The sequence below is a fragment of the Pagrus pagrus genome, assembly GCF_965226575.1.
Source record: "Pagrus pagrus genome assembly, chromosome: 19".
NCBI lineage: Eukaryota > Metazoa > Chordata > Actinopteri > Spariformes > Sparidae > Pagrus > Pagrus pagrus.
The window spans coordinates 15,103,007-15,130,779 of record NC_140203.1 but is presented as its reverse complement, the minus strand read 5'-3'; the positions used below and the strand labels follow the sequence as shown (position 1 = coordinate 15,130,779).

At 41.4% G+C, this 27,773-nt stretch overlaps 2 protein-coding genes across 2 annotated transcripts in view; both read right to left on the bottom strand.

Annotated features, from left to right (window-relative positions):
• sardh (sarcosine dehydrogenase) overlaps positions 1-6,870 on the bottom strand; it is a 48,715-nt gene extending 41,845 nt beyond the window's left edge. The window contains exons 1-6 of the mRNA XM_084383320.1: positions 6,687-6,870; positions 5,417-5,606; positions 4,180-4,316; positions 2,930-3,108; positions 1,977-2,156; positions 168-291 (exon numbers count right to left, since the gene is read on the bottom strand). Of these exons, the coding sequence (XP_084239446.1) occupies positions 168-291; positions 1,977-2,156; positions 2,930-3,108; positions 4,180-4,316; positions 5,417-5,601 (805 nt within the window). The 5' untranslated portion in view covers positions 5,602-5,606; positions 6,687-6,870. The remainder of the gene's footprint in view (positions 1-167; positions 292-1,976; positions 2,157-2,929; positions 3,109-4,179; positions 4,317-5,416; positions 5,607-6,686) is intronic.
• A 2,439-nt stretch (positions 6,871-9,309) lies between these two features.
• cercam (cerebral endothelial cell adhesion molecule) lies at positions 9,310-21,801 on the bottom strand. Its single transcript, XM_084383496.1, has 12 exons — positions 21,484-21,801; positions 19,613-19,723; positions 18,721-18,838; positions 18,370-18,504; positions 17,523-17,727; positions 17,288-17,407; positions 17,088-17,164; positions 16,754-16,860; positions 15,999-16,131; positions 15,508-15,635; positions 14,029-14,232; positions 9,310-11,725 (listed from the first exon to the last, which is right to left on the bottom strand). The coding sequence occupies exons 1-12, from the start codon at positions 21,684-21,686 to the stop codon at positions 11,491-11,493; spliced, it is 1,776 nt and encodes a 591-aa protein (XP_084239622.1). The 5' UTR covers positions 21,687-21,801; the 3' UTR covers positions 9,310-11,490.
• Positions 21,802-27,773: the final 5,972 nt, after the last annotated feature.

Below are 27,773 nucleotides of genomic sequence, written 5' to 3'. Positions count from 1 at the left end.
TACCACTGAGCATTACACTGCATATTTGCCTAAGCAGGGAGATGCTGCTAATATCTTACAATTACACTAAAACAACGTGTCAGAACACGTTACATGTCAAGTGAAACAGAGATGTGTTTAACCTGTACTTTTTAGGACTTTAGGATGATAAGTTTTCTGAATCTCACCTGCACAGTTCACCACACAAGGCGTCTCGATAGTCCCATGAGGGGTCTCCACCGCCTTCACCCTCTTTATGCCAAAATCATCTGCCCGCACTTGGATACCAGTGACAGGGCAGTTCTCAATCACCTGATTTAAAGAGGACAGTATGGGGTTACTCACATGCAACACAGAGACGATACATGCTCTGCTCCATTACACCCCTGTATGTGATGAATAGAGGAGTTGTACTGTAAACCAATGGAATAATATTTGACCAATGTGGAGCTGTGAGAAAATATTATTTTCACAAGCATGGCCTGCTGTGGCCTGTTTTCAGGAGGTGCTAAGCTTAGCTGAGGTTCTTCACATCTCTACATGTAACATCAATCAAAGAAAAACAAACAGCACAATGCAAACAGTCTGCCACACAATGATCACATGGTTACAAGTTGCTTAAGCATTGTAAGGCTAAGTAAGGTAATGTAGGAGTTGTGACATCATCGTCATTTGTTGCAGATAAACTATTTGTAATTTGTTCTTATTTTTACAACAGTTTTCGTGGATTTCTCAGTTTTTGACACTGCTTTTGTTAAAATGCACTGACCATCATTAATATGCAGGTCTTATACAGGCTAGAGATCAGACAGTTTAAAAAAGTATGGTGTTGTGTGTTACATTTACTCACTGCCACTCAGGACTTCATTCTTTTGAAGCAGCAATTCATTTCCAGCTGTACAACAGGTAATGACGTGGCTATCTACACTCTCTCTAGCTCAGATAAGGGTGCTATTTTTACACAGTACAGTGTCGTGTCACACCAAAAAGCTGCAGCTCGCCAGAATCACTAAATAGCTTGAGTAAATAGCTTGAGTGGCACTATGTAGTTTTTGTAAAGAAATTCAAGCTCCAAATTGTTTATATATGTATATATATATATATATATATATAGATATAGATAAAATAAGTAGGTAATAATAGCAGTAACTGTTTTAAAAATGTAAAACTGTTTAAATGTGTGTTGTCCTTTAAAGACAGTTTGTTCTGATTCAATTTTTTTTCCTCAAAACTACATAGTGCACCTTTACACCCTAAAGTATTTCTTTTAAAGATATTTGCAACATTCAGGTGAGTGGGATTTAATATATCTGGATAATGTTCATGATGTAATGCACACAGAAAAGTATGCAAAACCAAACTGAATCTTGAATCCCATGCAAATGATTGTAAAAGCTTCTAGTTAGAATGTGTTGTATTGTAGCTTTTGGCACATGTGGGGGTTTGTCAGTATAAGAACAGGTCAGAAAGTCAAATGAGGGGCAATTCTCTTCGCCTGAGGTGTTTACAGGAGGGTAGATAGGATCACATTTACTGTCCAATAAGACATCAAATGGTCACTGCCCTGGGAAAGGCATGATCAAAACAAACATCAGGGGGTCATTGTGTTGGAAAGACGTGATTAATGACGTCGTAAAAGTATGTAACCCCTATTCTGTTGTATTTAAGTCAGAAACATTTGGAAGACTGCAGAGAACGCTGCGGGTCTTCTCTCCATGCTGCATGTATTAAAGAGATCTGATTCATCACACTGAGCCTAAAATTCTTCGGAGAATTAGCAGCTCTCGACCTCAACAAGGAGAATTTCCCTTACAGCACACATAACCCATCTGCTGTTCTAAAAATACAAACGATAACTCAAAATAAGCTACAGACTGCACCTATAAATATCTACATACACTTTTATATGCAATATATATCCACAAATAGTGTAAAAACATTGTTTATACTGCGGGTCAAGCAGGAAAACCATCAGTCAGCACACCAGCTCACGTTACCGTGGCGCCCCTGGCGGATGCAGCTCTGGTCAGGGTGGTGCAGGTGCCTGCTGGGTCCATGGTGCCATCTTTTGGCACGTACAGGGTTCCATACAGGTCATCAACGTTCATCAGAGGATACAGGTCCTTGGTTTCCGCAGGTGACAGTACATGGGACTCGATTCCATAAACTTTACCCAGCTGGATATAAGGAGAGATGGCATGTTTTATTGGTTATGGTCCTGCATTTCATTTAAACATGATCAGTTGAATCACATTTATTCTGCATTAAATGAGACATCTTTAAACAAGACTCCCTGCATGTGCATGATTGGGTTTTAACTGAGGATTGCTTATCTAAAAATGTTTACTTCTTTTAGGGGCTCGACCAGTTTTACACCATGTATTGGTTTAGTCAAGTTCCAAGTGAACCTTGAACTTCCAACACAAATAATGGAGATAAACTTCAAACCTTTTCCTCGGTCACGTGCCACCGTCTTGTTGAGCAAACAGCACCCAAATACAAACCCAAATATCAACTTCCCCTTGAAGCACAGACGTGTATGAATTTTGCAAAAAGTTATTTTCTTCTTTGCTGATTTAGTTGCATGTAGCCTAGCATTAGCAAATGTTCCATATCTCCTTCTGCATCAAGCATTAAGGCGCTGAATCTGTCTGATTTCATCAACAACACACGAAAAAAAGTAAAGAAAATAAATGAAATAATAAAAAAAATTATTTCTATGAGAATTTAATTATCTGCTCCAAGAGTGACACTTCATGGAGGGTGGAGAAGTGTTTCAAATGTTGGTATTTCATCACATGAAAAACAACAACAAAAAAAAACACCTTCAAAAGTACTTAAGTTGCACCAAAATCCATCCCTGCACTAGAGGTGTATGGTGTCCCATGATAGGCCTTTAATTCTTTATCTATCAAAGCAACAATATTCTCGTAACAATCTCCATTCTTACCGACATGAGGCGCTTGTACTCGTCCAGCCTCTGCTTGTTGGAGGCAATGAAGAGACCTCCATTTTGGATCCAGCCTGTGTGGAGACCCGTCTCCTCCTCCAGGTCTTTGCTGATCACATTCCTGGTGTGGGCCAAGAGCTCCACCTCAACATCACTGGGACGGAGCTGCCACAGCAGGCCTAGTGAACAGACACACACAATGACGGATGTACTAAACAGACTTAGACTTGAATGCACGTAGAGTGTGTGAGCAACAAGCAAGGAAGTGTGAGAAATGTATGGCGACCTTATCAAGACTTAATGAACATGTTTGCAAGAACACACTATAGGCAGATAAGAAATGACTGAAGTCCTTTTCAGACAGAGATTCCGCAGTAACGCCACAACAAAGACTCGCCTCTACACCGCCTTTGTATTTTCACACTGAACCAAGCAGCACCGGCATAAAGCCGGTCCAGTGGGTCATTTCATACAGCATGATTGCGGAGCCAAAAGAGGCGTGACGGTACACATCATAACGTTGAGATCTTTGTGGTTTTTTTATCGTGCTTCCACCTGTAAATCTAAACATGTATCTGCCAACTGTTTATAATCATAGGTATGCTGTTATAATGTGTCGTGATTGAGATCCTGCATCCATGCATCATGGAAGGTGAAAAAGAGCAATGTGTTACATCACATAATCACCATCAGTGAATAGCGAACCCTGTCTGGCTCTCACTTGCTAAGAGGGATGCTGTTCTCAAGGAGTTCACCCGACAGTGCTGACCGTCGCAGTGACCTTTCCTCATAAATTTTTTGCCATATAAGTTGCAAAAGACAGTAACCACAACAACAAAATAATGGAAGGCGACAAATTCATTGCGAGTTAAAATTTTGGCTCGAAATCACATCACATAATCACAGCGGGAGCCACCTGGCTAAGTTGCCAAAGACAATACCTGTTACCACATTACTGTTGTGCTTGTAACTCTGCTATGTGCATTGAAGTGTGGGACATTTCTCATTTATTTGATGAATGAAGGATCTGTTTAGTCATCAGACTGTGAACGCCATAGGAGTAGGTGTGGTATTAGTGCAGTTGGTAGAAGTACTGTATGTTATAACACGGATTTGGCTTTTTTGTCAACTAACCAACTAACCCTGAGTTATGTGATTATTATATTGAATAAAAACAATCATCTAAAAACAGATAGAGAATATTTGGAGTCTCCTAATTTCCTACACGTCATCTTCTTACTGTTTGTTACCTGCAGTGTGCCAGGTGGTGCCAGCAGTTAGTCTGTCTCTCTCCAGCAGAACCACGTTGGTCATCCCCATTTTAGCCAAGTGGTAGATGGTCTGACAGCCCAGACTGCCTCCTCCGATCACCACGGCATCCGCTGACCTGAGGCAGGTGGCAGAGAACGACAGGTGAGCTCAGGACATGACTTTCAAAGAGGGATAAGACGATGCCTTATCTGAAGCATGTTTACTGATACTTACTTTTCTTGCGATGATTAGATTTGTTTGAAAACAAGTCAATCCCTATAAGACCCTGTGTTAAATTGCTCAACTTTACAGCTGAATTAAACATGTTTACAGCCTAGTCTCTATATACAACTGTAGGGAGGATTCATTTCTATAAACTCAACTGTTAACTTATATTAAGGCTAGAAGCTATGCATAATTAAGGGTGTGGACGTGTTGAGTGACAGCTGTCTGCTCGGGGCTTTTGGTACATTTTTTCTGCAAATATTGGACAAAGAATATGGCTTGCTGTGCAGTTTATTGCTCTACTTTTAGGATCTAAAGTTGATTTATCTTCACATTTGCTTCTGAGCCACTGCAGCAGCAAGCGTGGAGCTGCCGAAATCAACTGTAATGTATTATAATTCCCTTATTTGACTGCCGAATGGAGGCGAAATGTACTTCACATCATGACCTTGCAGAGAAGAGATGGGAAAAAGAACAGATAGTGGAGGATAACAGAAAGAACTGGAGTCTCCGGTGAGTGCTGACTCTGGTCAGAAGCTTAACAGCTGTACAAGAACACCTTGGGTGCCTGCTGTTGCTCGCTATTTTACCGCTAATTGGGCGATTTAGCATGTGGTCAAAATAGCGTGAGTGACTTGCATTAACACAAATGATGTATAAGACGTATAATAATGCTACAATGGTGTAAATACTGTTAAGTATCACAGTGCTCAATCCATGGAGAGATGCACACAGGGTAGCCATTTCTCTGCTCCTCAAGTCTCTATACTAAGCTGAGCTAACTGGCTAAAGGATTCAGCTTCGTATTTAACGGACAGATATGAGAGTGGTATCGACCTTCTAATCAAATTCTTAGCTGGAAAATACATCAACTACTTTCCCAAAATGTCGACCTGCTGCTTTAAAGCATTTTTCCTGTCTAAAATTAAAAAAGAAAAGCAAACAAACCCTCAGCTTACCCAGCTATGCACGTATCCTTTAGCCTAAATCATCTTTATGATACAAGCTAACCTGGGTAAAGGTTTCGTGGGTCCAGAGGAGGCTCCATCTTGCTGTTTGAGTGTCTTCTCGTAGGGAACACTTTTCTCGCTGGTATGCTCCGAGCTGTAGGACCGAGCAGTCGTCCGGCATAGGGGAGAGAGAGGAGGCCGCACCGCCGACACCACCCGCCGAACTGCGCACCCTAGGAAGGCCATGGCCCCTGTGTACAGTCAGAGAAGGTATTTCATGCTTATTAATAGTGATGAAACAGTCAAATCCAGTGTAGGACTGGGCACAAAAACAAGTTAAATTGTATTAATAACTACAGATTCAGAACTAAAGAACTACAGGGAGATAAGGTCACCACCATTTATTTATCCTTTGTTTGTGTAGGAGAACCTAATGATTCATAGAACTAAAGAGATGTATCCTATCCGTGATGCAATATAATATTTGTTGCCTAACAAGTGTAAGGTTAAAGTGATTCCAGTAGGTTTAAATGCAACTTTAGTTTTCATTTTAGAGCTTTTGTAAGATTTTCATGATAATATTGTGAATGCAATTTGTTTGTGTACCATTAAACCAAACAACAAGGTTCACAAAAAGTCAAGTCAGGTAGGTCAGGTGGCTCGAGATGTTATTAAACCCCAGTTCAAGTCAGCACACACCTGCTTTCTATCCTCTAACCAAAGGTTTGCAAATCTGCAGCTGGCTGCGACCTGAACAAAACTGAAAACAAAATTCCTCTGTGGAGATCAAGGTTCACAGTGCTGCATGATCACCCACACAAGATCCAGCTGTGACTTTAATATGGTCAATGAATGACAGGATTGTTTCTTGGCATACTGTAAGATCGATCACTGCTGGCTTTCCCAGACAGATGGCCATCACATTCAGACACAACTACACAACTACAGTGGTGTGTGAAGTGTGCACTAGCAGAAGACATGAGGCAGACAGCAATTACCTACAAACCTGTTTGCTCATGTGCAAATAAAGAATGCAAAGAAACAGGTTTAGAGCTCATCTCTTCCTCAGTTTGCATTGACTTCAGGTCATCTTATGCGTGAGAATAGCCTGACTGGTAGAAGGGGCTTCGAGAGATAAACACTAACATGCACATTGAAGAGCCTGCACTAAGTACAGCCTAGTCTGAACAGGCAAAACAACAAAACAGCCCGCGTAGCTGCAGGCAGTGAACGTGGCATTACCGCTGCATGTGACCCCACAGCCAGCAAGCAGCGAAAACACCAACCCTGCAACTTCCATCACACTCTCAACTTCCCACATGCACACTTACACTCGGTTCCGCCTGGTACAGCCTGTCCCGGTAGTAAAGAAATCCGAAACAGATCAGACTTCTTGCACTGGAGTCGCGAAAAATGGCCGAACAGATGTGAATTCAAGCGTGTGACAGCGATTTCAAAAGTGTAGCCCCCGCTGCTGCAGCTCAGTAGCTGTCAGGTAATGTGAGAGGCAGCCGGGACTGCAGTCGTAGTTCCTGTCTTGACCCCTCCCCTCCTTATCCGGCCCAGCAGCATGCTGCACATTAGTAGGCTGCTGAACACAGAAATTTAGGCCAGTCACATAAGGACTAGGCAAATTCATAACTGATCTCGAATCTGATTAGTCAAACTGTACATGAATGAATAGAGACTAGTGACCCAATGACGAGAAAATAACTCAAACATGTCAGGCATTAAAGGTGCACTATGTAGTTTTACTTTGTTTATATGTGGCGGACCCTGCCGCCTTTATAGCTTCAAATAGTGTTCTGGGACCTTATTTTCCTCTGAGAACAGCTTGTTTATTCAGTTATGGAAAAAATATTTGCATTGTTTGTGTTATTACCTCATTAATATCGTAAATATTTCAATGATGAGTTTGAATTTCTTCTCCAAAACTCCATAGTGCCCCTTTAAGGTAAGTCCGTCGAATGTAAACAAAGTACAACAGTGTGACGTTGTGTCGTCCTTTCAGCAGGTCAGTTTGTTCTTTCAGTTGATGAAGATCTTTCTCTTCTGATTAAAGTTACTTTTCTTTCTCGTGAGGTAAAATACATTGAGTTAAAACTTGCAGAAGTATCGTCCTTTAAGGTGTTAACAAAAGTCCAAGACTCAGCAGGGTGCAGGATGTGGTGCTGGTTAATATTTTTCTTTTTATGCCTCGGATAATTTAATTGAAAATGTGATTTGCTTGCATGGATTTACCAACCAAACAGTGCACAGAAATGTATGTGTATCTATCGAGAAACTGTAGCTTCTTGGCTCTCTCTGGGTTTCTTTCATCTGTCTTTTTTCCACATTTGAGGAAAATTAACGTTACATGAGAGCGAAGATGTCAGTCCTTTATGAAAACACACACATTGCAGCACATCGTCAAAGAAGAAACATTGAATCAGTTGATGTGTTGTTTGTTCTATTTAGATTGCGTTTGATGTGTGCGTGTGTGTGTGTGTGTGTGTGTGTGTGTGTGTGTGTGGGTAAGTGTTTGGGGGTTGTCAGGGTAGCAGCTGTTGTTGCGAGTCCTCAAGGTCCAGAGACCAAACCAAGCAGAAGTAACACGTCAGATTATTAACATATGACATCATGTATGAGGGGTGCTCATGTATGTGCGAGGCTTTGGATACATAGTTCTGGTGATCTTGCAGTAGAGGAATGAAGGTTGAGATCCCAGAACACTGCTGTCTAAGTAACTTGACATTATGAAACCTTATGCTGTGTAGCACTGGGCCTAATGCAGCTTCTCTGCCTGCCAAGTTGACCTCAGGAATCCCCACCTCCAAGCTAGCAGCCAATCAGGCACTGAGTTTGGGTTCCCTCCTGTTATAGGAGGTTCTCTCCAGCTCATACAGCCTTCAGCGAGATCCAGAGGGTTGCAGAAAGTCTCTATCTTATGTACTGCCGGTGTGTGTATGTGTGTGTGTGTGTGTCTGAAACCGAGGAAATGGCCGGCACCATACTTTGGACTGTGTCGTCGTCTTATAACCCTTTCCATAGGGTTGTATAACAGTTTTTGAATGGTAATTAAGCGCAGCGTGGCATATACATGTACACACACACATTTACATGCATGTGCAAGTGTGTGTGCAAACAGTAAATCTATATGCACACGAGTTGTATGTTGTGACTTAACTTCACTTTTCATTAATTATCTGTGACGTGCTGTTCCAGAGAGAAATAAGGTCATGTAAACTGGACAGGTCAGTACAGGTGCAGACAGCTGAGGTATGCTATAGGGTAAACGTGTGTTTACAGTACATGCAGCCTTGTGTCTGTGCCACGTGTGCCAAGGTGTGTGTGTGTGTGTATGCGTGTAGAAAGAGAAAAGGAAATAGTTATCAAATTACTTGAAAGTTTTTAAGTTATGTTGTAACAAAGGTATCATTGATGCATTAGAAGTCTGTTCTTACACCATCATCAGAGAGTATACACAGGATCCGGTTTGGCTCGTTACACCGTGGTGATGATAATACTGTAGAACAGCCAGGCACAATTATTTAATGTATTTAAAATCTGTTAAGTAGTAACACAGTTATCTTTTACGACATATAACAATAACATTTAAACGTTTTTAGACCCCTTATTTTTAAGAATATCACCTTATTGACTACTATGTTGCGTTTAAAACAAAAAATGAGGATTATACTGATTATCATTATTGTGGAAGTTGATTAATTCATAAAATGCAAAAGCATCCATTCTTAGAGAAAGCAAAATATATTGAATTCTATGGTCACAAATACAGACACTGTCGTGTATCTGGTTCACCCAGCTCTTTCATATAAAACTGTATTGTACCCTCTTGTGTTGGATTTTAGTACAACATCTGGTAGTACATGTTTCAAACCATGATATACTGAGTTACTTCTCTGTCCACATACATTTAGGTTCATAACTAATAAAAAAATGCACCACATTCAGTCACTGAAAAAAAAGGAAAAACTTTTTTTATTAACATTTGAAAAGATTGCTATACAGTTGTCCTGACATCCTGTTTGATAACATCTGAATACAAATGTATTGCTCGAAGGCACGCAGAGAGAGAGAGAGAGAGAGAGAGAGAGGGGATTTGGGCAAAAAAGCCACCATTGCACTTTGATTGCTGCTTGTGATTCTCATCCATCAACCACATCAAAAAGACTCCACAAATAAATTAAGACATATGAAGGAGAAGCAACACCCGCGATAGCAGATAGAAAATGAGCGGCTATCATGAATGTTTATGAAGACAGACGACTGTAAGACAGGTTTAGTGTAACTTGATCATCGTAATTTAAATCCACGTCAGAATTACATCAGTCACTTGCATTGCAACGCCGCGCAGACAAGGTTAAGGACTTAAGGATCCCAGTGATGCTACAAAAAGGCTGTTCAAGGCTGTGTTTTCATATGGCTTTTACAGACTTCTGCTACACGAGTGGGGTCATCTCTAGCATAAGATGTGGCACAGGGAAGTCACTGGTCCCCCTCCAAAAAAAGTAGCAGCACTGACGAATGATCTTGACTAATAATTCAAGCTCACATCTTGACATGCCGCACTGATTTTATACAAATATTTGAGCACACTGAAAACTTTCATGTCTGAAGTTGTCACTGTATACAATAACACATAAAAGCATATTTACTGTCAGTTCAAACAGTCTGAAACAACATGTACATATTTTGTTTTCAAGTACTGATGATGAAATTGAAATGATATGAAACTTCTTTTAAGGCAGGATTCCCACACATTCTTAAACATCAATTTCAAAAACTTTCCAGGCCCGATTCCCTTTCTTTTTCGACTTCTCATGCACTGATTTGCTTAGCTCAACAGCCAATCAGACGCTCACCGACAGCCCGACATTGTTTGTTCCATTAGCCTGCTGTGTCAGGGACCCTTGCAGCGAAACTGCAGGGAGACACACATGCAGACAGTGTACTTTGCCTATTTACTTGTGTTTAGCCAATAGAAAATATCAAAACTACTTTAATTTCTATTTTTGATCAAAATACATAAATTCAAGCCTTTTCAATTGCCCCTGTCTAATTTCCAAAACTTTCAAGGCACTGTTTTTGGAACCCTGGTGAGTTTTGATAATATTCACTGCTCTTTAAGAAGCATAAGAGGAATGTGTCTGTGTCTGTAATTTCTAAGTGGATACGAACAAAGTTCAGTACGTCTGAAAACATAAAACAAACGCGCCAGAGTGGGAACATGACCTGGTGATATGAGAATTGGGAGCGCTTAACAAATATTATACAAATTGGACCTTAAATTCCACAGCCAAAGAGTAAAAGGTAGTCCAATGCGTCAATGTTATTTCCGCTAATCTCTTAATGACCTAATATTTAAAAAGAAACATTTTCAAGAAGCTTAAATTATTCAAATGCAAACATTCAATGTGTTTGTTCCACTGACAAAATACTTCTTGATACAATTTGGTACCCATGAAACCATCCGTCAGTAGAAACCATGAGGTACATCAGCTTTGAAGCCAAGGGAAACATTAATAAGGGTCACTCTAAGTTTGTGTGAAATACCCGAGAAATGGATGGACAGATATAACAACACAGGAAAAAAAGAAATAATAGTATTAATAACAATAAGGCCTTTGTCCAGACTTGCCTGGGGTTGTGAACAGTGCAGGTACTGGAGTCAGAACTCAACAGGTGAAGGAATAAAACCACCTCTCTGGTTTCCTGTTAGCACGAGCACACACCGCATCGCAAGCATACATTCAAACAAAAATGCTCTTGACAGCAGCCATACAAACAGATTACACTCTAAAAATGGAAAAAGAAAATAGGTATGGATTGTACTCAAGAATAATCTGTTGTGCAAATTCAAGCATTTGAATTGCTTAAGACATCTGTACAAGTATTATAACATCCTTTGTTTTACAAGTCTTTACAGTTAATTAACCCCCCCCCAAAAAAAGTCCTCTTGTGCCGTACACTTGCTAACATGCTTTGAAGAAACCAAAGTCCGGTTTAAACGACGCAGCGCTGACACAGAGTGGACTGAAATAAAGTCTGAGAACAAGTTCTCTTCTCGGCGTCTGTTTCTGACCTCGTGGCCTTTTGACCCGCAGGTTCCCTCACAGCTACGTCAGCTCCGCACTAAAGTTCATCCTTGTAGGAGCCTGACAGCATGTCGGGCGGCGGCGCTGCGCCTTTAAGGGTCTTGTGGGAACCCCTCCAATCCGTGCGTACGGAGTCATCGTCCCACAGAGTCGACGTCTCAGTGTCGCTCACCCACTGGGCATCACCGGCGTAGTGACACGGCTGGACCAGGAGGGGGCGTGTACTGAAGGCTTGTAAGTTCCTGTTGGGGAAATGGGACTTGTAGTCCTCGCTGCAGAGAGAGAAGAGTGATAGAGATTATATAGATTTGATTGATTTAGGACTCAATCAAATATTGAGTATGTCACAATAAAAAAAATACAACTGTTCATAGCAGAAGAGATTTAGTGCACTTTGAGCAATTTTTCCTTTACTTGGAATTCACTGATTTGACAAGAGATGGAGACAGAGGCTGATTTTCAAACACAGATCAGCTACTCTTAGCATGAAGAGCGACAGCAGGACCAATGTGTGGTGTGCGGTCATTGTGCATTCTTCGCGGACTAGTCAAGCATATCGAATTAGAATCACAGAGGTGAGAGAGAAAGAGAGAGAACAGAGAAAGTGGGCTGGCCATGAGCCAGTTTTCCACACATGACGGAGCACACAGACACTGCCAAGCCTTCTGGTTTGCAGGCCCTTTAGCCCAAGGTGCATTTCATCTCTCACAGTCAGAGCCTCATATGTGTCTCAGTTACTCGTCTAGATAATAACAGTGGGATTGGTTTGGTTGGGGCTAATCAGTAGTAGTCAGGATGGTAGGGTTAAGGTGATGTTCATATCTTACAAAACTTAAGATGGCACACAACTGATGCGTGTCACACCGTTTCTATAATAAACCACAAACAACAACCACAAATGACTTAACAACCATCTTGACTGAGTTAAGGCAGTTATGGGATGGAGGAGGAGTGAGTGTGGGAAGAGCAGGAAGAGTATTTTTGGACTGGTGGGAGGACCTCGATGTTGTTGGTGTTTTGAGACAACCGTGGCTGGACCACCTGTGAAGCCAACATGAATAAAAGAAAACCCAACCCTAACCCAACAGTCTGCTAGCAGTCCATGCTAGCGCTTATGTCAGGCTGTACTCAGGCACAGCGGTCCATTGAGAGAAATGCTAAAGTTGGCATGCTAGCATGCAACAGTGACAATGCCAGCATGCCGAAGTTTTGCAGGTATAATTTTTACAATGTTTACTGTTTGAGTTTAGCATGTTAGCATGCTAACATTTGCTAATTGGCACTTAATATGAAGTACAACCGAGGCTGATGGGTCATTAGTTTTCTCAAAAGGGGATATTATGATGGAAAAGTTGGACAAGTCAAAATGTTGACCTGATGATGGCACCAAATGAAAAGTTAAGGGATCACAAAACTCAAATTCAACCTGAGGGGAACATGAATGTCGGTACCAAACTTCATGGCAATCCATCCAAAAGACCACATTCACACGGCAGCCATTTTCCTCTGACATCACACAGACAGGGTGGGAAGCTCAAAGGCTGTGATAATGTTACACTGCTGATTTCTACGCATGGTTTTGTCAGTTGATGATCAATCAGGAAGCGGTGAAATTACAACAATTTGTCAGATTTCCTGTGTTCACAGGAGTTGCAACCTTGAACACAACAGTACAATGTTTGAGCATCCCACCTTGAGTGTGATGTCAGAGGAAACGGCTGCCATGTGGTTGCAGAGACATTTCACCAAAAAGAACAGAAACTTTATGGTAGCACATGACGAAAAGCAAGGGGTAAACAAAGTCATTGGGAGTCATCTTCTGGACAAAATTAATGCCAGTAAAATATTTCATCCAATAGTTGCTAAGATATGTCATTCTCAACAAAAGTTGTGGACGGACTGTGACAGCAGCCGACTGTCCCATCCCTTTAGCCATACCAATAGCGTGACTAAAAACTTTAAAAGGGCTGTTACATTCAGAAAAGTTCAGCACAAGTAGACCAGACACACATCTGAAACCCCTCTGGCTGCTCGAGTCTATCTGGCAACCACGCTGCACCTAAAAAAAAAGTGGAAATTCACATTGCCCAAATTCCGGACGATCAATCCCAGAAGAGATGGTGTCGTAAAATCTGTACATCATAAAATGAAAAAATGTTCAGAGAGATTAGAGCCCTACTTTGAAATGTGGTGTTCAAATTTAACCCAACAAGCGATATATACTGAAGTGACAAGAATAGAAGTTATGTCCAAAAGCTGACTTAATTAAAAGAAACATGTAGAAGTAAACCACAGACCTCACTATAGTTCTTTAATCTACCAACGCCAAAAAAAACGTAGCTAAATATATAGCAAGTATACAAGTTCAGGCGTCTATAGGGAAGAATGTTTTTAGCAATTATGAGGTCCGCTTTAGCTTTATAGGTCTGGCAGATGGAGGTTGTAGAGTTTTGAAAGTTCTCACTATGTGAATATGACTGATACAAACATGATTTCATCGTAATATTCATCTTCTTGAGCACAAGCGAATTATGAGTTGTTCTGCTGGTGGATGCGGAGCTGGTGTCATACGTACTTGGGATGTTTGTCATACATGATGGGGAGGAATTCATCGACTGGCAGCATCTTTGACAGTGGCTCGGCGTTGAGCAGTTTCTGGGCTCCCTGCTGCGAGATGGCGTACGACAGCGTCCAATACGAGTAGTCGGCCTTTACCAAGTTGCGAACGTTCTCCACCGGCTCCTCGTTTCCTGGATTTACCTGCTTTCTGCCGAGGTATCTGCAGCAACAGAACGAAAACAGCAGTGAGGAAGAAAAGAGGCAATATATCCAGAACATCTGGATGCTGAAATCTGTTGCAGTGTGGCTGATCCTGTTGCCAAATGGGTTGGAAATCATTGTTGAAGCATTGTCTTTGTTCTGGTCTTTTTGCACCATTTGTCCTGCATGTGTGTTTAAACATTCTCAAAGAGTTATGGGAACCACAATGCACGCAAAAAAAGCCTGTTCAAGTCTTCCTTACTTCAAAAAGCTTTCATCATGTGTCTGAAGATGTGTCTGTGTGTTGTGAAAACCACAGAAATGCTCACAAGCAAATGAGTGATCACATTTCCTAATAAACAAACACACAACATACTTGTGAGCATCCTGTATTGGCTCAACCTGACTTACACTCCCTGCCTAACACTCACCCTTAAAGGTTCCATGGTTCAAAGGTGCAAAGTGCGAGAATTTTAGATCAAACATTCAAAAATTGCCTAAATTCATCACCAAAATGTGAAGAAATAACTGTTTTGATGATATGACATCTGTGTATTGTGTTGCAAAGATATCTACTGAAGTTAGCATGCTAACCAGCTAGCCCCAGCCCTTGGCATCACCCACCATGTTTCCACATCAGCTCTGCTCATGTTTTTGCATCAACAGATTGATGCTGATTTCCAACTTTGTGTATCGATAGTGTTAGTTTTGTCACCATGTGAGCGTACAACAAGACGTATTTCTATCAGGAACAAAGATCAGAGAGGGGTGGATTGGTACACCGGCCTCTGAGTGATGGAAAAGCGATCACTGTGTCTTTCTAGTGTCGACAGGACACCTTCTTGCTACGCTCTTAGCTTGAGCTCTCTTTCCTCCTCTCTTTCCCTCTATTTCCTTTACTAACCCACACGTACACACACCTACACGCAACCACACACACACACACACACTCTGGGAAACAGATCGTTTGGTAGCGGTGTTAACTTGGCCTCCAAGCCATTGTTTACTCAGACACGCGCGCGGTAACACACACACACTAAATGTGGAGTTTGGAACAGCAGGATTCAGCTCCGTCCAACACCACACTGTGATTAAAGGCACGTGTCAGGTCGGAAGGCGCTTCTCCGCCATTGTCTTGTTCAAGGCTCGCGGTCACCTCCACTGATCTTCCATCATCTTGCTCCTCTTCCTCAATCCATAAATCAAAAAAGGCATGGCAGTCTCACTTTCTACAAGCCTTCAACCTAACTCCTGTTAAAACAAGATCCATGTGATTAAATAGTGGCCATCTTACATGAGGTCCCAGTCCAGCTCCGCCTGCTTCACCTCCTCCATCAGTCTGAGGACGCGTCGTTTGAAGTTGGCCTGGAAACGAACGTCGTCCTCAAAGACCAGAGCCATGTCCATCTGCAGGTCCACAATCTGAGGGCAAGAGGGACAAACATTTAGTTCAGAGATGGTTGAGGCATACAGAAAAAGAAACACTTAAGTTTTTGTTTTGAAAAACTGATGGAGGAAGAAGATGAGAAGCTTAAAAAGTCATAAAATCAACCGAGAGTGTTTTAAGTACATGTTATCCCTTGTAGGCTTGTGTTTTAATAGCTGTTTCCTTTTTGGGACCAAACTGCTAAAAACCCAGCGGCAGACTCAGGATGTTTGAGGGGCAGAGGTGGAAAACCAAAGCGGGCATCCAAGAGGGCAATACGGTTTGGTTTTCGTCAAGCCAGTAAAGACTTTCATGTATAGTGTGTGTGTGTGTGTGTGTGTGTGTGTGTGTCTTCTCACCTCCTTCCAGACGAAGAAGTGGCTGAGGAAGCAGCCCACCTCTCCTTTGGTCAGGGTGCGTCCAGAGAAGGGGTCATAGTAGCCTGGAAGCAGGTCGACACCCAGGACCTTAATGTCACTGCTGTTCAGTGCACTGCAGACATACAAACACACACAGACATGCATCATATTATTATATTTTCATATTTCCACAGTCATCCTCAACGCACACTGTTTCATAAAAGATTCTCTGTGATATCATCACACAGATCTTTGTCTCTGAGATTACACCAGACAGAAACATGCTCCATTATGTACACTACCTCCATCAACACTACTACTCCCAGGTTGCAGAGCATACAAATACTAAAGTAGATCTATTTAGTCTCAAGCCTTCATTTATATGTTTCTCAAAACGTGATTAGAAATGAACCATGACATGAATTAACAACTCGTGGCGTCTCTCGAGACAGATCACAATAAAGGTAAACAGAGGCAGAAACAGGAGACGGGAAAGAGGTAGAGAGAGCGAGTGTGAACAAAAAACATCATTCAGAACTTGCTGAAAATATCAGGATACTATTGGGACCCAGTACCTGCTGAAGGTTTAGTATATATCTGCAGAGAAATGTCTTTTCTTTCACAACAACCAATCTCCAATCTACATTTTTGTTTCTGCTACTTCGGTATTGATTTTTCTCACTCAAAACACACTTTCCATCAAAACTACCTGAGTGCTCTCGCTAAACTGAGTCCTTCCCTGAGAATGTACTCACTTTCCATCCACAGCGTCCACCACCTTGACATCAATCTCCAGCTCATTGAGAGAGAACAGCATCCGGTCTCTGCGGTCAGGACGGCGCCGCAGATTGATCAGATAGATCTGAAGAGAAGGAGGCAAATGGTTACCTAACTGCATGCCATTCCTGAGTTGTATATAGACATGGTTTTATTGTTTTATTTATTGTGTAATTAATAACACACGTCAACACAGGCTAGACACAGACAGGCACAACACCAGGATTTTGATTAATACCATTCAAGAATCAGGGTAAATAAAGAATAAATGATAGCTGGATGAATCTCTTCCAGATAAACAACGAGGTCTACCTCATCAAAGCCCATGAGGTCTCTCTGTTTTTGGAACATATGGACGTAGCGTGAGGGGCTCATTGGAGGTCCGTCAACTGTTTGACAAAGAGGAAACACAAGTTAGAGGAGACAAACATTCTTATTTGTCTACCTTTGTATCACTTTGTTTGTCATTCTCACTCAAATATAAAGAAATAAAGAAAAGAGTACGTTCTTACTCATGGACTCGAGAAGGACATGGACAAAGTTTAGGCGATCATCTTCCAAGGTGTGGTGAGGTTTGGCCGGGACGTTCAGGTAGCCGTAGCGCTCCTTGTTGCACAGGTACATCTGTATCTCTGATCAGCATCAAAGAAGAATCAGTCAATAAATAAATGAATGGTCGAAACATTTGAGTTGATTTGTCTTTTCTCCCGATTACAAAAATATAACCACAAACAAGCGCTAACTGACCCGCAGCCCGACAGGAGAAGGCGAACACGATGATGTCGTCGTAGGGCCACGAGTAGTCCTCGTGAGGCGGGAAGAAGGCCAGTTTCTTCATGCCTGCCTTCCGTAAATCCAGCAGCATGGTGGAGTGGACCATGGGCACAGGGTAGCAGCCCGTTCTGTGACGGTGACGCGTGGGAAAGTACTCTGCTGTTCGACGGTAATATCCCTGAGAGACAGATGGATTGAGCGTACACAAGTGTGAGGTGAACAAAAAAAACTTTGCATATTCATATATTCTGGAATTTTTAATAAGGGTTAAAGACGTGGTGACATGTTCAAGGCCCCATATGATGCTCATTGTCAGGCTCAAACTTGGGGTGTCCTCTAAAAAGTATTCACATGCTATAAAGTTAAAAAAACATAATTTTTCTCTTCCTGTCCTTTGCAGCAGCACCTCTATTCACCCTCGGTCTGAATGCTCCTTTTTCGTGCCCGTCTCTTTAAGACCTGTGCTCTGATTGGTCAGCTCTCACAGGTCTGAGCAGGCACTGCCCAACTTGTTTCCACATCGGCCATGCTGGTGTTTATACAACCACGGCCATGCTGAGGGCGGTGACTGTATAGTTGTACAGAAGTCCTGACAGCCGATTTAAAGGCACATTCAGAGTATTTATATAGACCTGCTTTATAATTTAAAAAAAAGACAGGAGATCTCACTTTCTACAATATGGAGACTTGCAAAAACAATGTCAGACACACATTAGAGGATGTTTTTGTACGCTGTAATACGTGTGTGGAGGGTATCTGCAGCTTCTCTCATGTGCTTCCCTCCAAGTAGATGCTTGATCACCATAAAGTTCACACTCACCTGCGGAGTGATCCCACACCAGTAGTTGGAGTACGCTCCCTGAGAGTCTAGCATGGGAGCGATGACCGACTTGTTCTCCGCTATCAGCAGGTTGAGGGTGTCTGGGTTGGTGAGGATATTGTCTGTGTCGGCGAACTGAAACAGACGCACAGAGTGAACAAAGGAAAGAGAGAGGGGGAAAAAAGGAGAGCGAGTGTGGTGTCAATTCTCTGGAACAATGAGTGCCAGAACTTTTTCTTGGATGGGACAACAGCAGCATAGAGGGAACAAATCTCATCAGATAAATCAACAGAAGGGGGCCTGATATGAATCTTACACGGCTGTCACTAGACAGATTCTTTTATTATGTACCAGGATGTAATCGGCCCAGCGTTTCCTGGCGAAGTTGAGCGCTGCCTGCTTCAGCTTCATGACATACTCGTATCGGCTGTTGGGCCAGTGCTTGGGTCCCAACTCTCCCACATAGGACCTAAAACAGAGAGCAACAATGGACACATTACAGTTTATTGTTGTGCTGAATTGTACTGAGCCTTTCTTAAATAAATGAGGCAATAAAAAAGTTTTATGAGCTGTCAAAAGAACAAAGAAAAAACACCAAAACACAATGAAAATTTGAGGAAGTGGAGTAAATCTATTTGGACGTATCTCCCAAATAAATTCTATATATGGTCTATATATGACAGCTTGAAATACAGCCTATAAAGTTCAGTGACGGTAAGCAGATTAGCAGAGTTCAGTCAGACTGTATAATTAACATGCGCCAAGTAATTTCCACTAACGGCCTCTTCAGATGTCCACACAGATTTACGGACGCGTACCGACAAGCAGAGGCGTGCTGCATCATTCCTCATTATGCAAAGTGAAAGTGAGTGTTATCTGAAGCCATACAGTGGCTTCGCTGTGACTAATAGGTGTGCTGTAAAGGTGTGCTAATAAAGTTTCACGGTGCGTCGGATGAAAAGGGTGAGAGCGAGCGAGCAAGATCAGTTGCTTAAGGTGCAGTTTCGGACCGTTTGCTGATTTATTTGGTTACCCCCAGTTGATAAATTCAACTTATCACCAACAGAATGACACTCGGAAGGAATCTCTGATCCTGATAAAATAAAAGAGAGAAAGTCGGCTTACTTCTTTCTTTTTCTTCATACTAATGCACCTACTGACATGTCCTGATCTGCTTAGACCTACAGGAACAGAACACGACTGTAAATAAAATTCAGTATGTTTAAAAATGATCTCGACTTACGTGGGCTGCTCCATCGGTCTCCACTCCACATAATGGTAATATTTCTGCATGTAAGTGAGCCACTCTTTCAGTACGGCTGTGGTGTTGTCCGAGTTGTGATCCGTGGCCGCCCTGAGGAGCACAGAGGAATCAGAGAGTAAAATGAATGCAAAGAGAAGATCTGACATGTTTCGAATGCTGCTTCAACGGAACGAAAATGAATTCCAACATATCTTTAAGACGTATAAAATAATTACTAGCTTCACTCTGTGATTAAGTGCCACTTTTATGCTATAATTGCGTATGGCATTCCTCTGAAACATGCTTTGGATGTCTTTTCCCTCATGGGATGATTTCTGAAAAGCTTTCTAAAAAAGGGACGAGCACTTTGAAGAGCATCACCAAGAGGGAACTAGTCAGTGGGACCATTTCAGAGTGGAACTTTTTCAATGAGGATGTCACAGCGGCTCTTTCATAATACTTATTTCTTACTTTTAGTGAAAGCAAGTAACATATACACTGATTCATTACAGAGTTGTCAAAGATTTTTTCAATATCATTTATAACATAACAATAAATAGACTTCAGTTACCTGATACGTTGCAGATTGAGTTTAAAATATAATCAACAAATAAATGATGGTGTAATGTTATAGATAAAGATAAAACTTCATTAATCCTCCCCACCTTTGCCAGCTTCAACACTAAAGTGATGAACAAATTAATGCATCGATAATGACATAATATTCTTTATTCTGAAATACACCATTCTGCATGATGACTACCTTTACTTCTGGTACTTTAAGAGGATTTTGATGCTGATACTTTTGCACTCTTTTAAGTACAAGATCTGAGTACTTCTTCCACCTTTGCTGAGGTACAGGTCCATCAAATCAAACTCTGAACTGAGCACATAGATGAGATCGGAGTTACTTACTGACACATAAAGCAGATACTGAGAAAACCCCTAGAGGACAGATCAGTTTGTGGGTTTCAATCACACATACTTTATATTAATATCATCACTCAGGTCCAGAGATGGAAAGTAAGTACGTACATCGACTCAAGTACTGTACATATATACAGTTTTGAGATACTAGTACTCTACTTGAGTAGTTAATTTTCTCCAAACTTATACTTGTACTCCACAGCAATTCAGATGTAAATGTAGTACTTTTACTCCGCTTCATTTACTTGACGGCTTTAGTTACCTGTTACACTGCAGATTAAGTTTAACAATACAAAATGTAATCAACAAATAAATGATGATGTCATGTTAAAGACAAAGATATAACTTCATTGAACAACTTCGTCCCACCTTTGCCAGCTTCAACAATAAAGTGATGAGCACTTTAATGCATCAATAATTGTAATCCAATTACATTAATATTCTTTATTCTGAAATACACCATTCTGCATGATGACTACTTTTACTTTTGCACTTTTACTGAAGTACAAGATCTGAGTACTTTGCTGAGGTGCAGCTCCATCAAACCAAACTCTGAACTGAGCAGATAGATGAGATCAGAGTTACTTACTGACACACAGACAGATACTGAGAAAACCCCTAGAGGACAGATGAGTTTGTGGGTTTTAATCACGAGTATCAGACATACTTTTTATCAGAATCGTCACTAATGAAGCACATGAGTTAGTTTTGAGTCTACAGCAGGTAAAATGCCATGCAGCCCTCAGCAGGAGCTGAATGTGCCTGAGTGAAAGGCAGCCTGTGCTGTGAAAGGCACAGAGGGGATAGGGGAGGGGGGGTAGGACGCTGCTGCTTTCACAGACTCATTTAAATGCCATTGACCTTTTGAACGGCTGCTATAGTCGGATAAAAAAGCCGAGGCCGGCAGTGCATGCAGTCCACAGTGTCCATGCAGGCAAACCCACCACACAGAGATGCGATCTTTGGGGTAGTCGAGTCTCTCCAGAGCTCCGAGGTAGTAGGGCAGGGAGTGAGCGGTGTTCCTGGCTATGATGGCGATAACCACCGTCGGAGGCTGCATTTTCGACTCCTCCGGGTACTTCTCCTCGGAAAAGTAACACTCAACTTGAGAAAGAAAGGCCCCTAAAAGTAGAAAGTGGAGCAACATGGTGGAGGCAGTGAGGGTCTGGGGTCGGTCCGCGGTGCTTCGGCGCAGCGGCACGTAGGCGAAGCAGCCGGACGCGTCAGCAGTCCAGGAAGAAAAAAGGGCTTTCCCAAATGTTTCAGCCTCCCACCTCTTTTTTTTTCTTTTTTTTCTTACATTTTGTACAAGCTGGCTGTGCCAACAAGTCCAAACCGAGTCACGGGAGAAGGTTCAATTACAACTTCCGCTTTAGGCTCTGTGGCATGAGAGAGAGAGAAGAGGGGGGAAAAAATCTGACAACGTTATCCAGAAAGATGAAGGAGGCGTGATTTGGCCAGAAGTAGTTCCTCAGCAGTGACACAGACTGGAAACTATGACGTTTATCATTTAACATCCAGACGGAAAAAAACCTCCAAACATCAGATTATCACAAGTTACTGCAGGCTAAACGTGTGAAACATCAAGAAATGTGTTCATCACAGTCACAACTTTTGTTTGTTGTAACTGTGTGCCCACTTCCATCAGTTGCGAGTCAACAGATGGAAGTACTGTAGTTGGTTTCATCCACATTCATGTTGGGAAACAACATCTGGAAATGAGATAGTGGTTAAAGCTGATGTCAGTCCATGAAGTGAACACATGTACCATCAGCCCAGGTGGTTTCTGGTGTTTATTCTGGCAGCAGTTCCACAGATTCACCAGCAGAGGGAGGTTTTGATCCAAGAGAGAGCTCATCATCACTCAAGTGTCTGTCTGAGGCCTTTGTTCTGTGGGTGCTTTGCCCAACTAATTACAAGTACTCAAGTACAATTTCAATGCAACTCTAGACTTCTAATCTGCCGCATTTAGAGGAATTTAATGTGCTTTTGTACTCAGCTGCATTCATTATGCAACAATAGTCACGAGTGTCTTTGCGACAATGTAGAAAAAATATGATCAGCTTAGAAAATATGATGCGTTATCGTAGATTAAGTACACAACAGTGCATACAGGTAAAAAATTGGCTGCAAAAGTGTTCGAATATAACACAATGAAAGAGGACATTCTCATTATTACGACATGAGATGCTTTAAGTACATTTTGCTGGTAACGCTTCAAGTATTGTTACACTATGGTATTGTTGCTTTCACTGTGTATGACCTGCTGTGTCGAAAGCTCTCAAAGACGCAGCTCAGAGTTTTTGTTAGTCTTTGTGAATATGCTGCTAAGAGGAGCTCTTGAAATTTGATCCAAAGAGGTTATAATAAACGGTTCAAGTGAGTGAGAGACAAGAGGCCATTTGAAAACGGATATGAACTTATTTAAGCTTATGGTAATCTAACTGCGTTTGTGAAGGTGGTGGTGGGTGTTTGCACATTTGAAACACAGAGAGTCTGGTGGAATGCAGTGCCACTGTGGCAGGAGGGCCTCATGGCTACAATAGACTCCCATAAAGAGGGTTAAGTAATGAGTTTAGAGTAGTAAACACAGGAGGCTCGATCAGTGGAGGAGTGATCAATGGGACTGATGTCCAGTCTAATATTCACTGGAATCCGAATGTTTCTGGTATTTGGCCAAAAGGACTTTTTATAATTTGAAATGCAACTTGTAATTTGTCAATTTCCATTTGCACCCTGGCTTTATTCATTTATTTATTTATAACAGCACTTGAGTGGTCTGTTTGGAAGTGATGGGTTTTGATACTTTCACGGTCGTGTTGTAATGCACGAGAATGGTCTCGATCTCTTTACTCTGTCTCGGTCTCAGGAAAAGAGGACCCCACAACCAGTCAAGACTATAACTGTGTGGACAACACTGTATTGAATAATGGTTTAATGCATGTACTGTTATGTACTCGTTGCAGGGCTGTTTCTAGCTGTTAGGAGGGCCCTATGCCAAGAGGCCCTTGTTTTGAGAAACTGGTGGGGGACTCCAAACCCTCTCAGACAAGCATTTAAAAGCTCCAATTCTGTGCAGTTCAAGAGGAAAAGAGGCTCGATGTGTATATATAAATACAAATTCAGGTCTGACAAGAAAACCTGATGCTTGCATGAATATTGTACTCTGTTAGTTGGATGGTAAAACATGGGAAAAGAGTGCTTAGTAGAGATGGTCAAGTTGATTTCAGCTCCTTAGTGTTTGTATTTGTTTGCTGCTAGAAAAAAAAATGAACATCCCCACACATACAAATAACCTCTGTAGTGCCTTTTGATCATTTTATCAAGACATCTAATGCATACATTATACATACTGGTCTGGTCCTGGTCTTGAGTTGGTTTAATCCCCTCAAAATCTTGCTATTGTCTTGTACTCTGTTTAAGTGGTCTTGGCTGCAAAACTTTTCTCACAGAGTCCATTATTAAGAAAGAAAACAAACATTACGTCCCCAGTACATAAAAGAGTCAAAGATGCTTCTTTAATGTGCTGGTTGCTAGAGACAATCCATACCTGAGTAGAGGATATAGGAGCAGACAGGCACACTGGGGTCAGAGTTTAGAAGTGGGGTGAGTTTCAAAGCTGTGAATAGATGAGGCCAGAGGATTAAATGTGTGTTCGCTCTCTCACTGATGGAACAAATCCAGCAGTTACAAAGCAAAGGATTGTGCCAACCAGCGATAGCAGCTGCCATTACTCTCAGTCCTAGGTTCCCTTTATTTAAAGCTCTCCTCCTAATGAGGTCATAACTGGTATTTACTGGCATCTCCAGTCTCCACTTCCCATTGTGTTCCTCAAAACGTCGGCTCAACACAAGTGGTCAGACCAGGTTTTGCTGCCAGGGACCACCTTGAACCTCGTCAGTGACCCATTTGGGGTCCCTGGGGCCCAGTTTGAGAGAGTCCTTTGACGGCTGTTGTCAAGACTGTTTTCAAAAGAAGATCCAGCTAATGGTTGAGTTCAGCATGTTTTCATCAGCGTCTTAGTTTATAGGGAAAGACTGTCAAAATGAATTTTATAACATGCAACTTTCCTCCACGTAATAAATGACATAACCTGAACCAATGATCTAAATTGAATTGAATAGACACAATATCACATTCTAGATTATAGGAACAATGTCAGAGCTATCATGTTCAATCACGTGCAGCAGTCATCATAACCTCATAACGTACATAAATATGCACATCCACATGGTTAGCATGCTAACTGTAATAGATATCCCTGCAACAAAATACAGTACATAGATGTCTTTGATATACTGTAATGTCGAAACTCTTATTTCTTCGCATTATGTTGATAATGTTGGTACATTTTTGAATGTTTTAAACTAAAATTCTTACATATTGCTACTTTAAATCTTCAAGGAAATCTTACACATCGCAGAAGTGACATGCTTTTCTGAGAATAGATGTATAATAAATATTAGAGCAGCTTGGGAAAAATATTTTTCTGACAGATGTTGTGGCACTTACGATGAGGCATTGACTCATTTTTTGCGTTATTAGCTGAGAACTGAGTAAGGCTAAACCCATCGTGAATTTGAAGATGCAAATATGTTAGTGCTCATGCTCAATCTGCTCAGTGCTCAAGTGAAAAATCAAGGACAGCGACTGTGAGAACAGCAAAAAGAGGAGCGATGGGAGCAGGAGAAGGAGAACGAGGCGTAAATGTGGGTGGAAAATAATAAGCAAAGTGGTATATAATGAATTTTGACTCTTTCGGTGGGCTCTCTGAATAAACGAAGGCAGTCATGGCTGACAATAGCCGAGTTGGGTTAAAGGGGCCGTTTGTGTGGACAGGTCAGGGGGTCGAGGGTCAGATCTCTCCTATTCATGACACCCCAAGTGTTGCCACACTCACACACATAAACACACACTTTCATGCACACATATTCGTATGTCAGGGGCACTTTCCCAGCGTTTGTGGCTGAGGCAGATCTGGGAGAGTTCAACCTTGGGTGCGCTAACTTTTCACTGCGAGGTCAAGGGTGGAGATGGCGTTTGTGCGTGTGGGGGTGTGTGAAGGAAGGAAAGACAAAAAGAAAATCTTCATTGTTTTGAGCAGATTGCAGGAGCTAAAAAAAAGAAAAAGTGGACAAACATGTAGAGCCTGTAGGCTTGTACTCCTGCAGATAGTGTTAGTTTTATTTGTGCAGGCTTTGAAATGTCAAAACCTGAGATATTTTGTTTGTGGTGTTTGTGGGGACAACCTGGGAAGGCTAAACTTATATTTTCCTAACCCTAACCAAGTGAGTTTTGTGCCTAAACCTAACCAGACCATAAGCACAGTGTTGTCACAGCATGAAATCGAAAATGTAACCAAAAGGAACGTACAGTCGAAACATAAAGAAATGTGAAGTTTAACATATCTGTGGTTTGCAAAAATGTTCATTGCCAATATTTATTCTGGCAGTTGTGTTGCCAGTATACTGGAGTGGCAGCAGAGCTACTATGGGCTACTCACTCACAGCCACACTCACACAAATGCACACCTCAGCCAATCTCTCTTTCATCTTTTCTTCACCTATTCAGAAGAGAAGGAGTAGCTGCAGGTTAGGATGTGTCAGACTCAAAGTGTTTCTGTCTTTGTGTGTTTGTGTGTTGGGACCGGCAGCACAGAGTCGTGACATTCTCACAAGCTTCCGGGACCTTTATTGCTGTGGCAATAATCAATAGCGTTCCCACAGAGACGTCTTTTGGCTGGGCGGGTCAATACCTGTCACTCAGGGTCTGAGCCGTGGCACATACCCTCTTACTCAGCAGCCACAGCAGCCCTGCTCTGACTGCTCGCCTTCTCCCATGTCATCCAGTGTATCTCAGGAGTGTGGATGTTTTCACAATCTACAGAGTCGTGTGTTTTTTTGACCCAAATGTGAAAATCTATGGTGACTCTGATGGGACAATTTATTGTTTTTGAACAATGAACTTATCCAAAACTTAGAGTATTCAATTTGCAATGATATAAAACAGAGAAAAGCAGCAGGTCTTCACATTTGAGACTCTGGAGCCAGAGAACGATTCGCATTTTCTTTCTGGGTAAATCGAGTATCAGCATTATTATCAATTCATTTTTCTGTCGGTTAATCTTTTCAGCACTAAACTCCAGTTGTGGTCAGTTGTTTTATTAAATCGAATGATTACACAATCATTTGTACGTTCTGTACATTCTTCTGAAGTTTTTTATGAATCAAAAAAGTGGCAACACTGTGAATGAAGCCCATGTCTAAGATGCATTATAATGCCTTAACAGCATATTTTATAATGAACTGTAATGAGCCTATAGCACTGTTTAAACATAGATATGAGCATTCATGAATATTAATAATGCTTTGTAACATTAATTATAGCTCCTTATGACACCTGTCTATACCGCATTATAAACATACTTATAACACATCATAATTTGCAAGATAAGCAATCGTAATTATTCAACATTATAAAGCATTTTGTAACAACTTATAAGGTGGAGTATAAATACTTCATACCTGCTGGTCAGTCACTGCCAGGATCACAGTGTATTCAAATCAAATCAAATCAATTGTATTCATATGTCCAAAAATCACAATCACATTGCCTCAGTGGGCTTTACAATCAGTGAACTACATCCTCTGTCCACAGACCCTCAATTCGAATGAGGAAAAGCTTGCCATATTGAAAAACAAAACCTTTTAACAGGGGAAAAAAAAGATGGATGAAACCTCAGGAAGTGCCACAGAGGAAGGAGCCCTCTCCCAGGACGGACAGACATGCAATAGATGTCGCATGTACGGAACAGAACAACAAAATCACTGTTTACAAATTTAATTGACAGAATATCTGATACAAGTAAATTATCTTCAAATACTTACTGTTGTAATACACTATAAACCCATTATAATCACTATTATAATGCATTATAATGTGTACTATTATGCAATGTAAGGAGCCATTGGGTGCTTTTAATACAGTAACAATATTCCTGTGGTATTGGAAGATTAGTGCATTTCAATCTGGTTATAAATCATTATCAGTGGTCATTTTTTGTTTGGGAAAAGTGGAAAGAAAAGATTAAGTAAATGCAAGAACCGCACTCAAAACACTGTTAAATACATTTTTTAAACAGGTATTAACAAGCGATCCATTATACTAATGTTTATAATGCAATATAAACATCAGTGTAACAATGAGTTATTATTATTGTTTTAAAGCATTATTA

Excerpts from the sequence above, each read along its gene's own strand:
- cercam (XM_084383496.1), bottom strand. The coding sequence starts at position 21,686 with ATGTTGCTCCACTTTCTACTTTTAGGGGCCTTTCTTTCTCAAGTTGAG. Across the intron at positions 17,728-18,369 it reads GGTGTGGGATCACTCCGCAG|GGATATTACCGTCGAACAGC; the intron begins GTGAGTGTGAAC and ends TCTGTCTCTCAG. Across the intron at positions 17,408-17,522 it reads CTTCTCCTGTCGGGCTGCGG|AGATACAGATGTACCTGTGC; the intron begins GTCAGTTAGCGC and ends GATGCTGATCAG.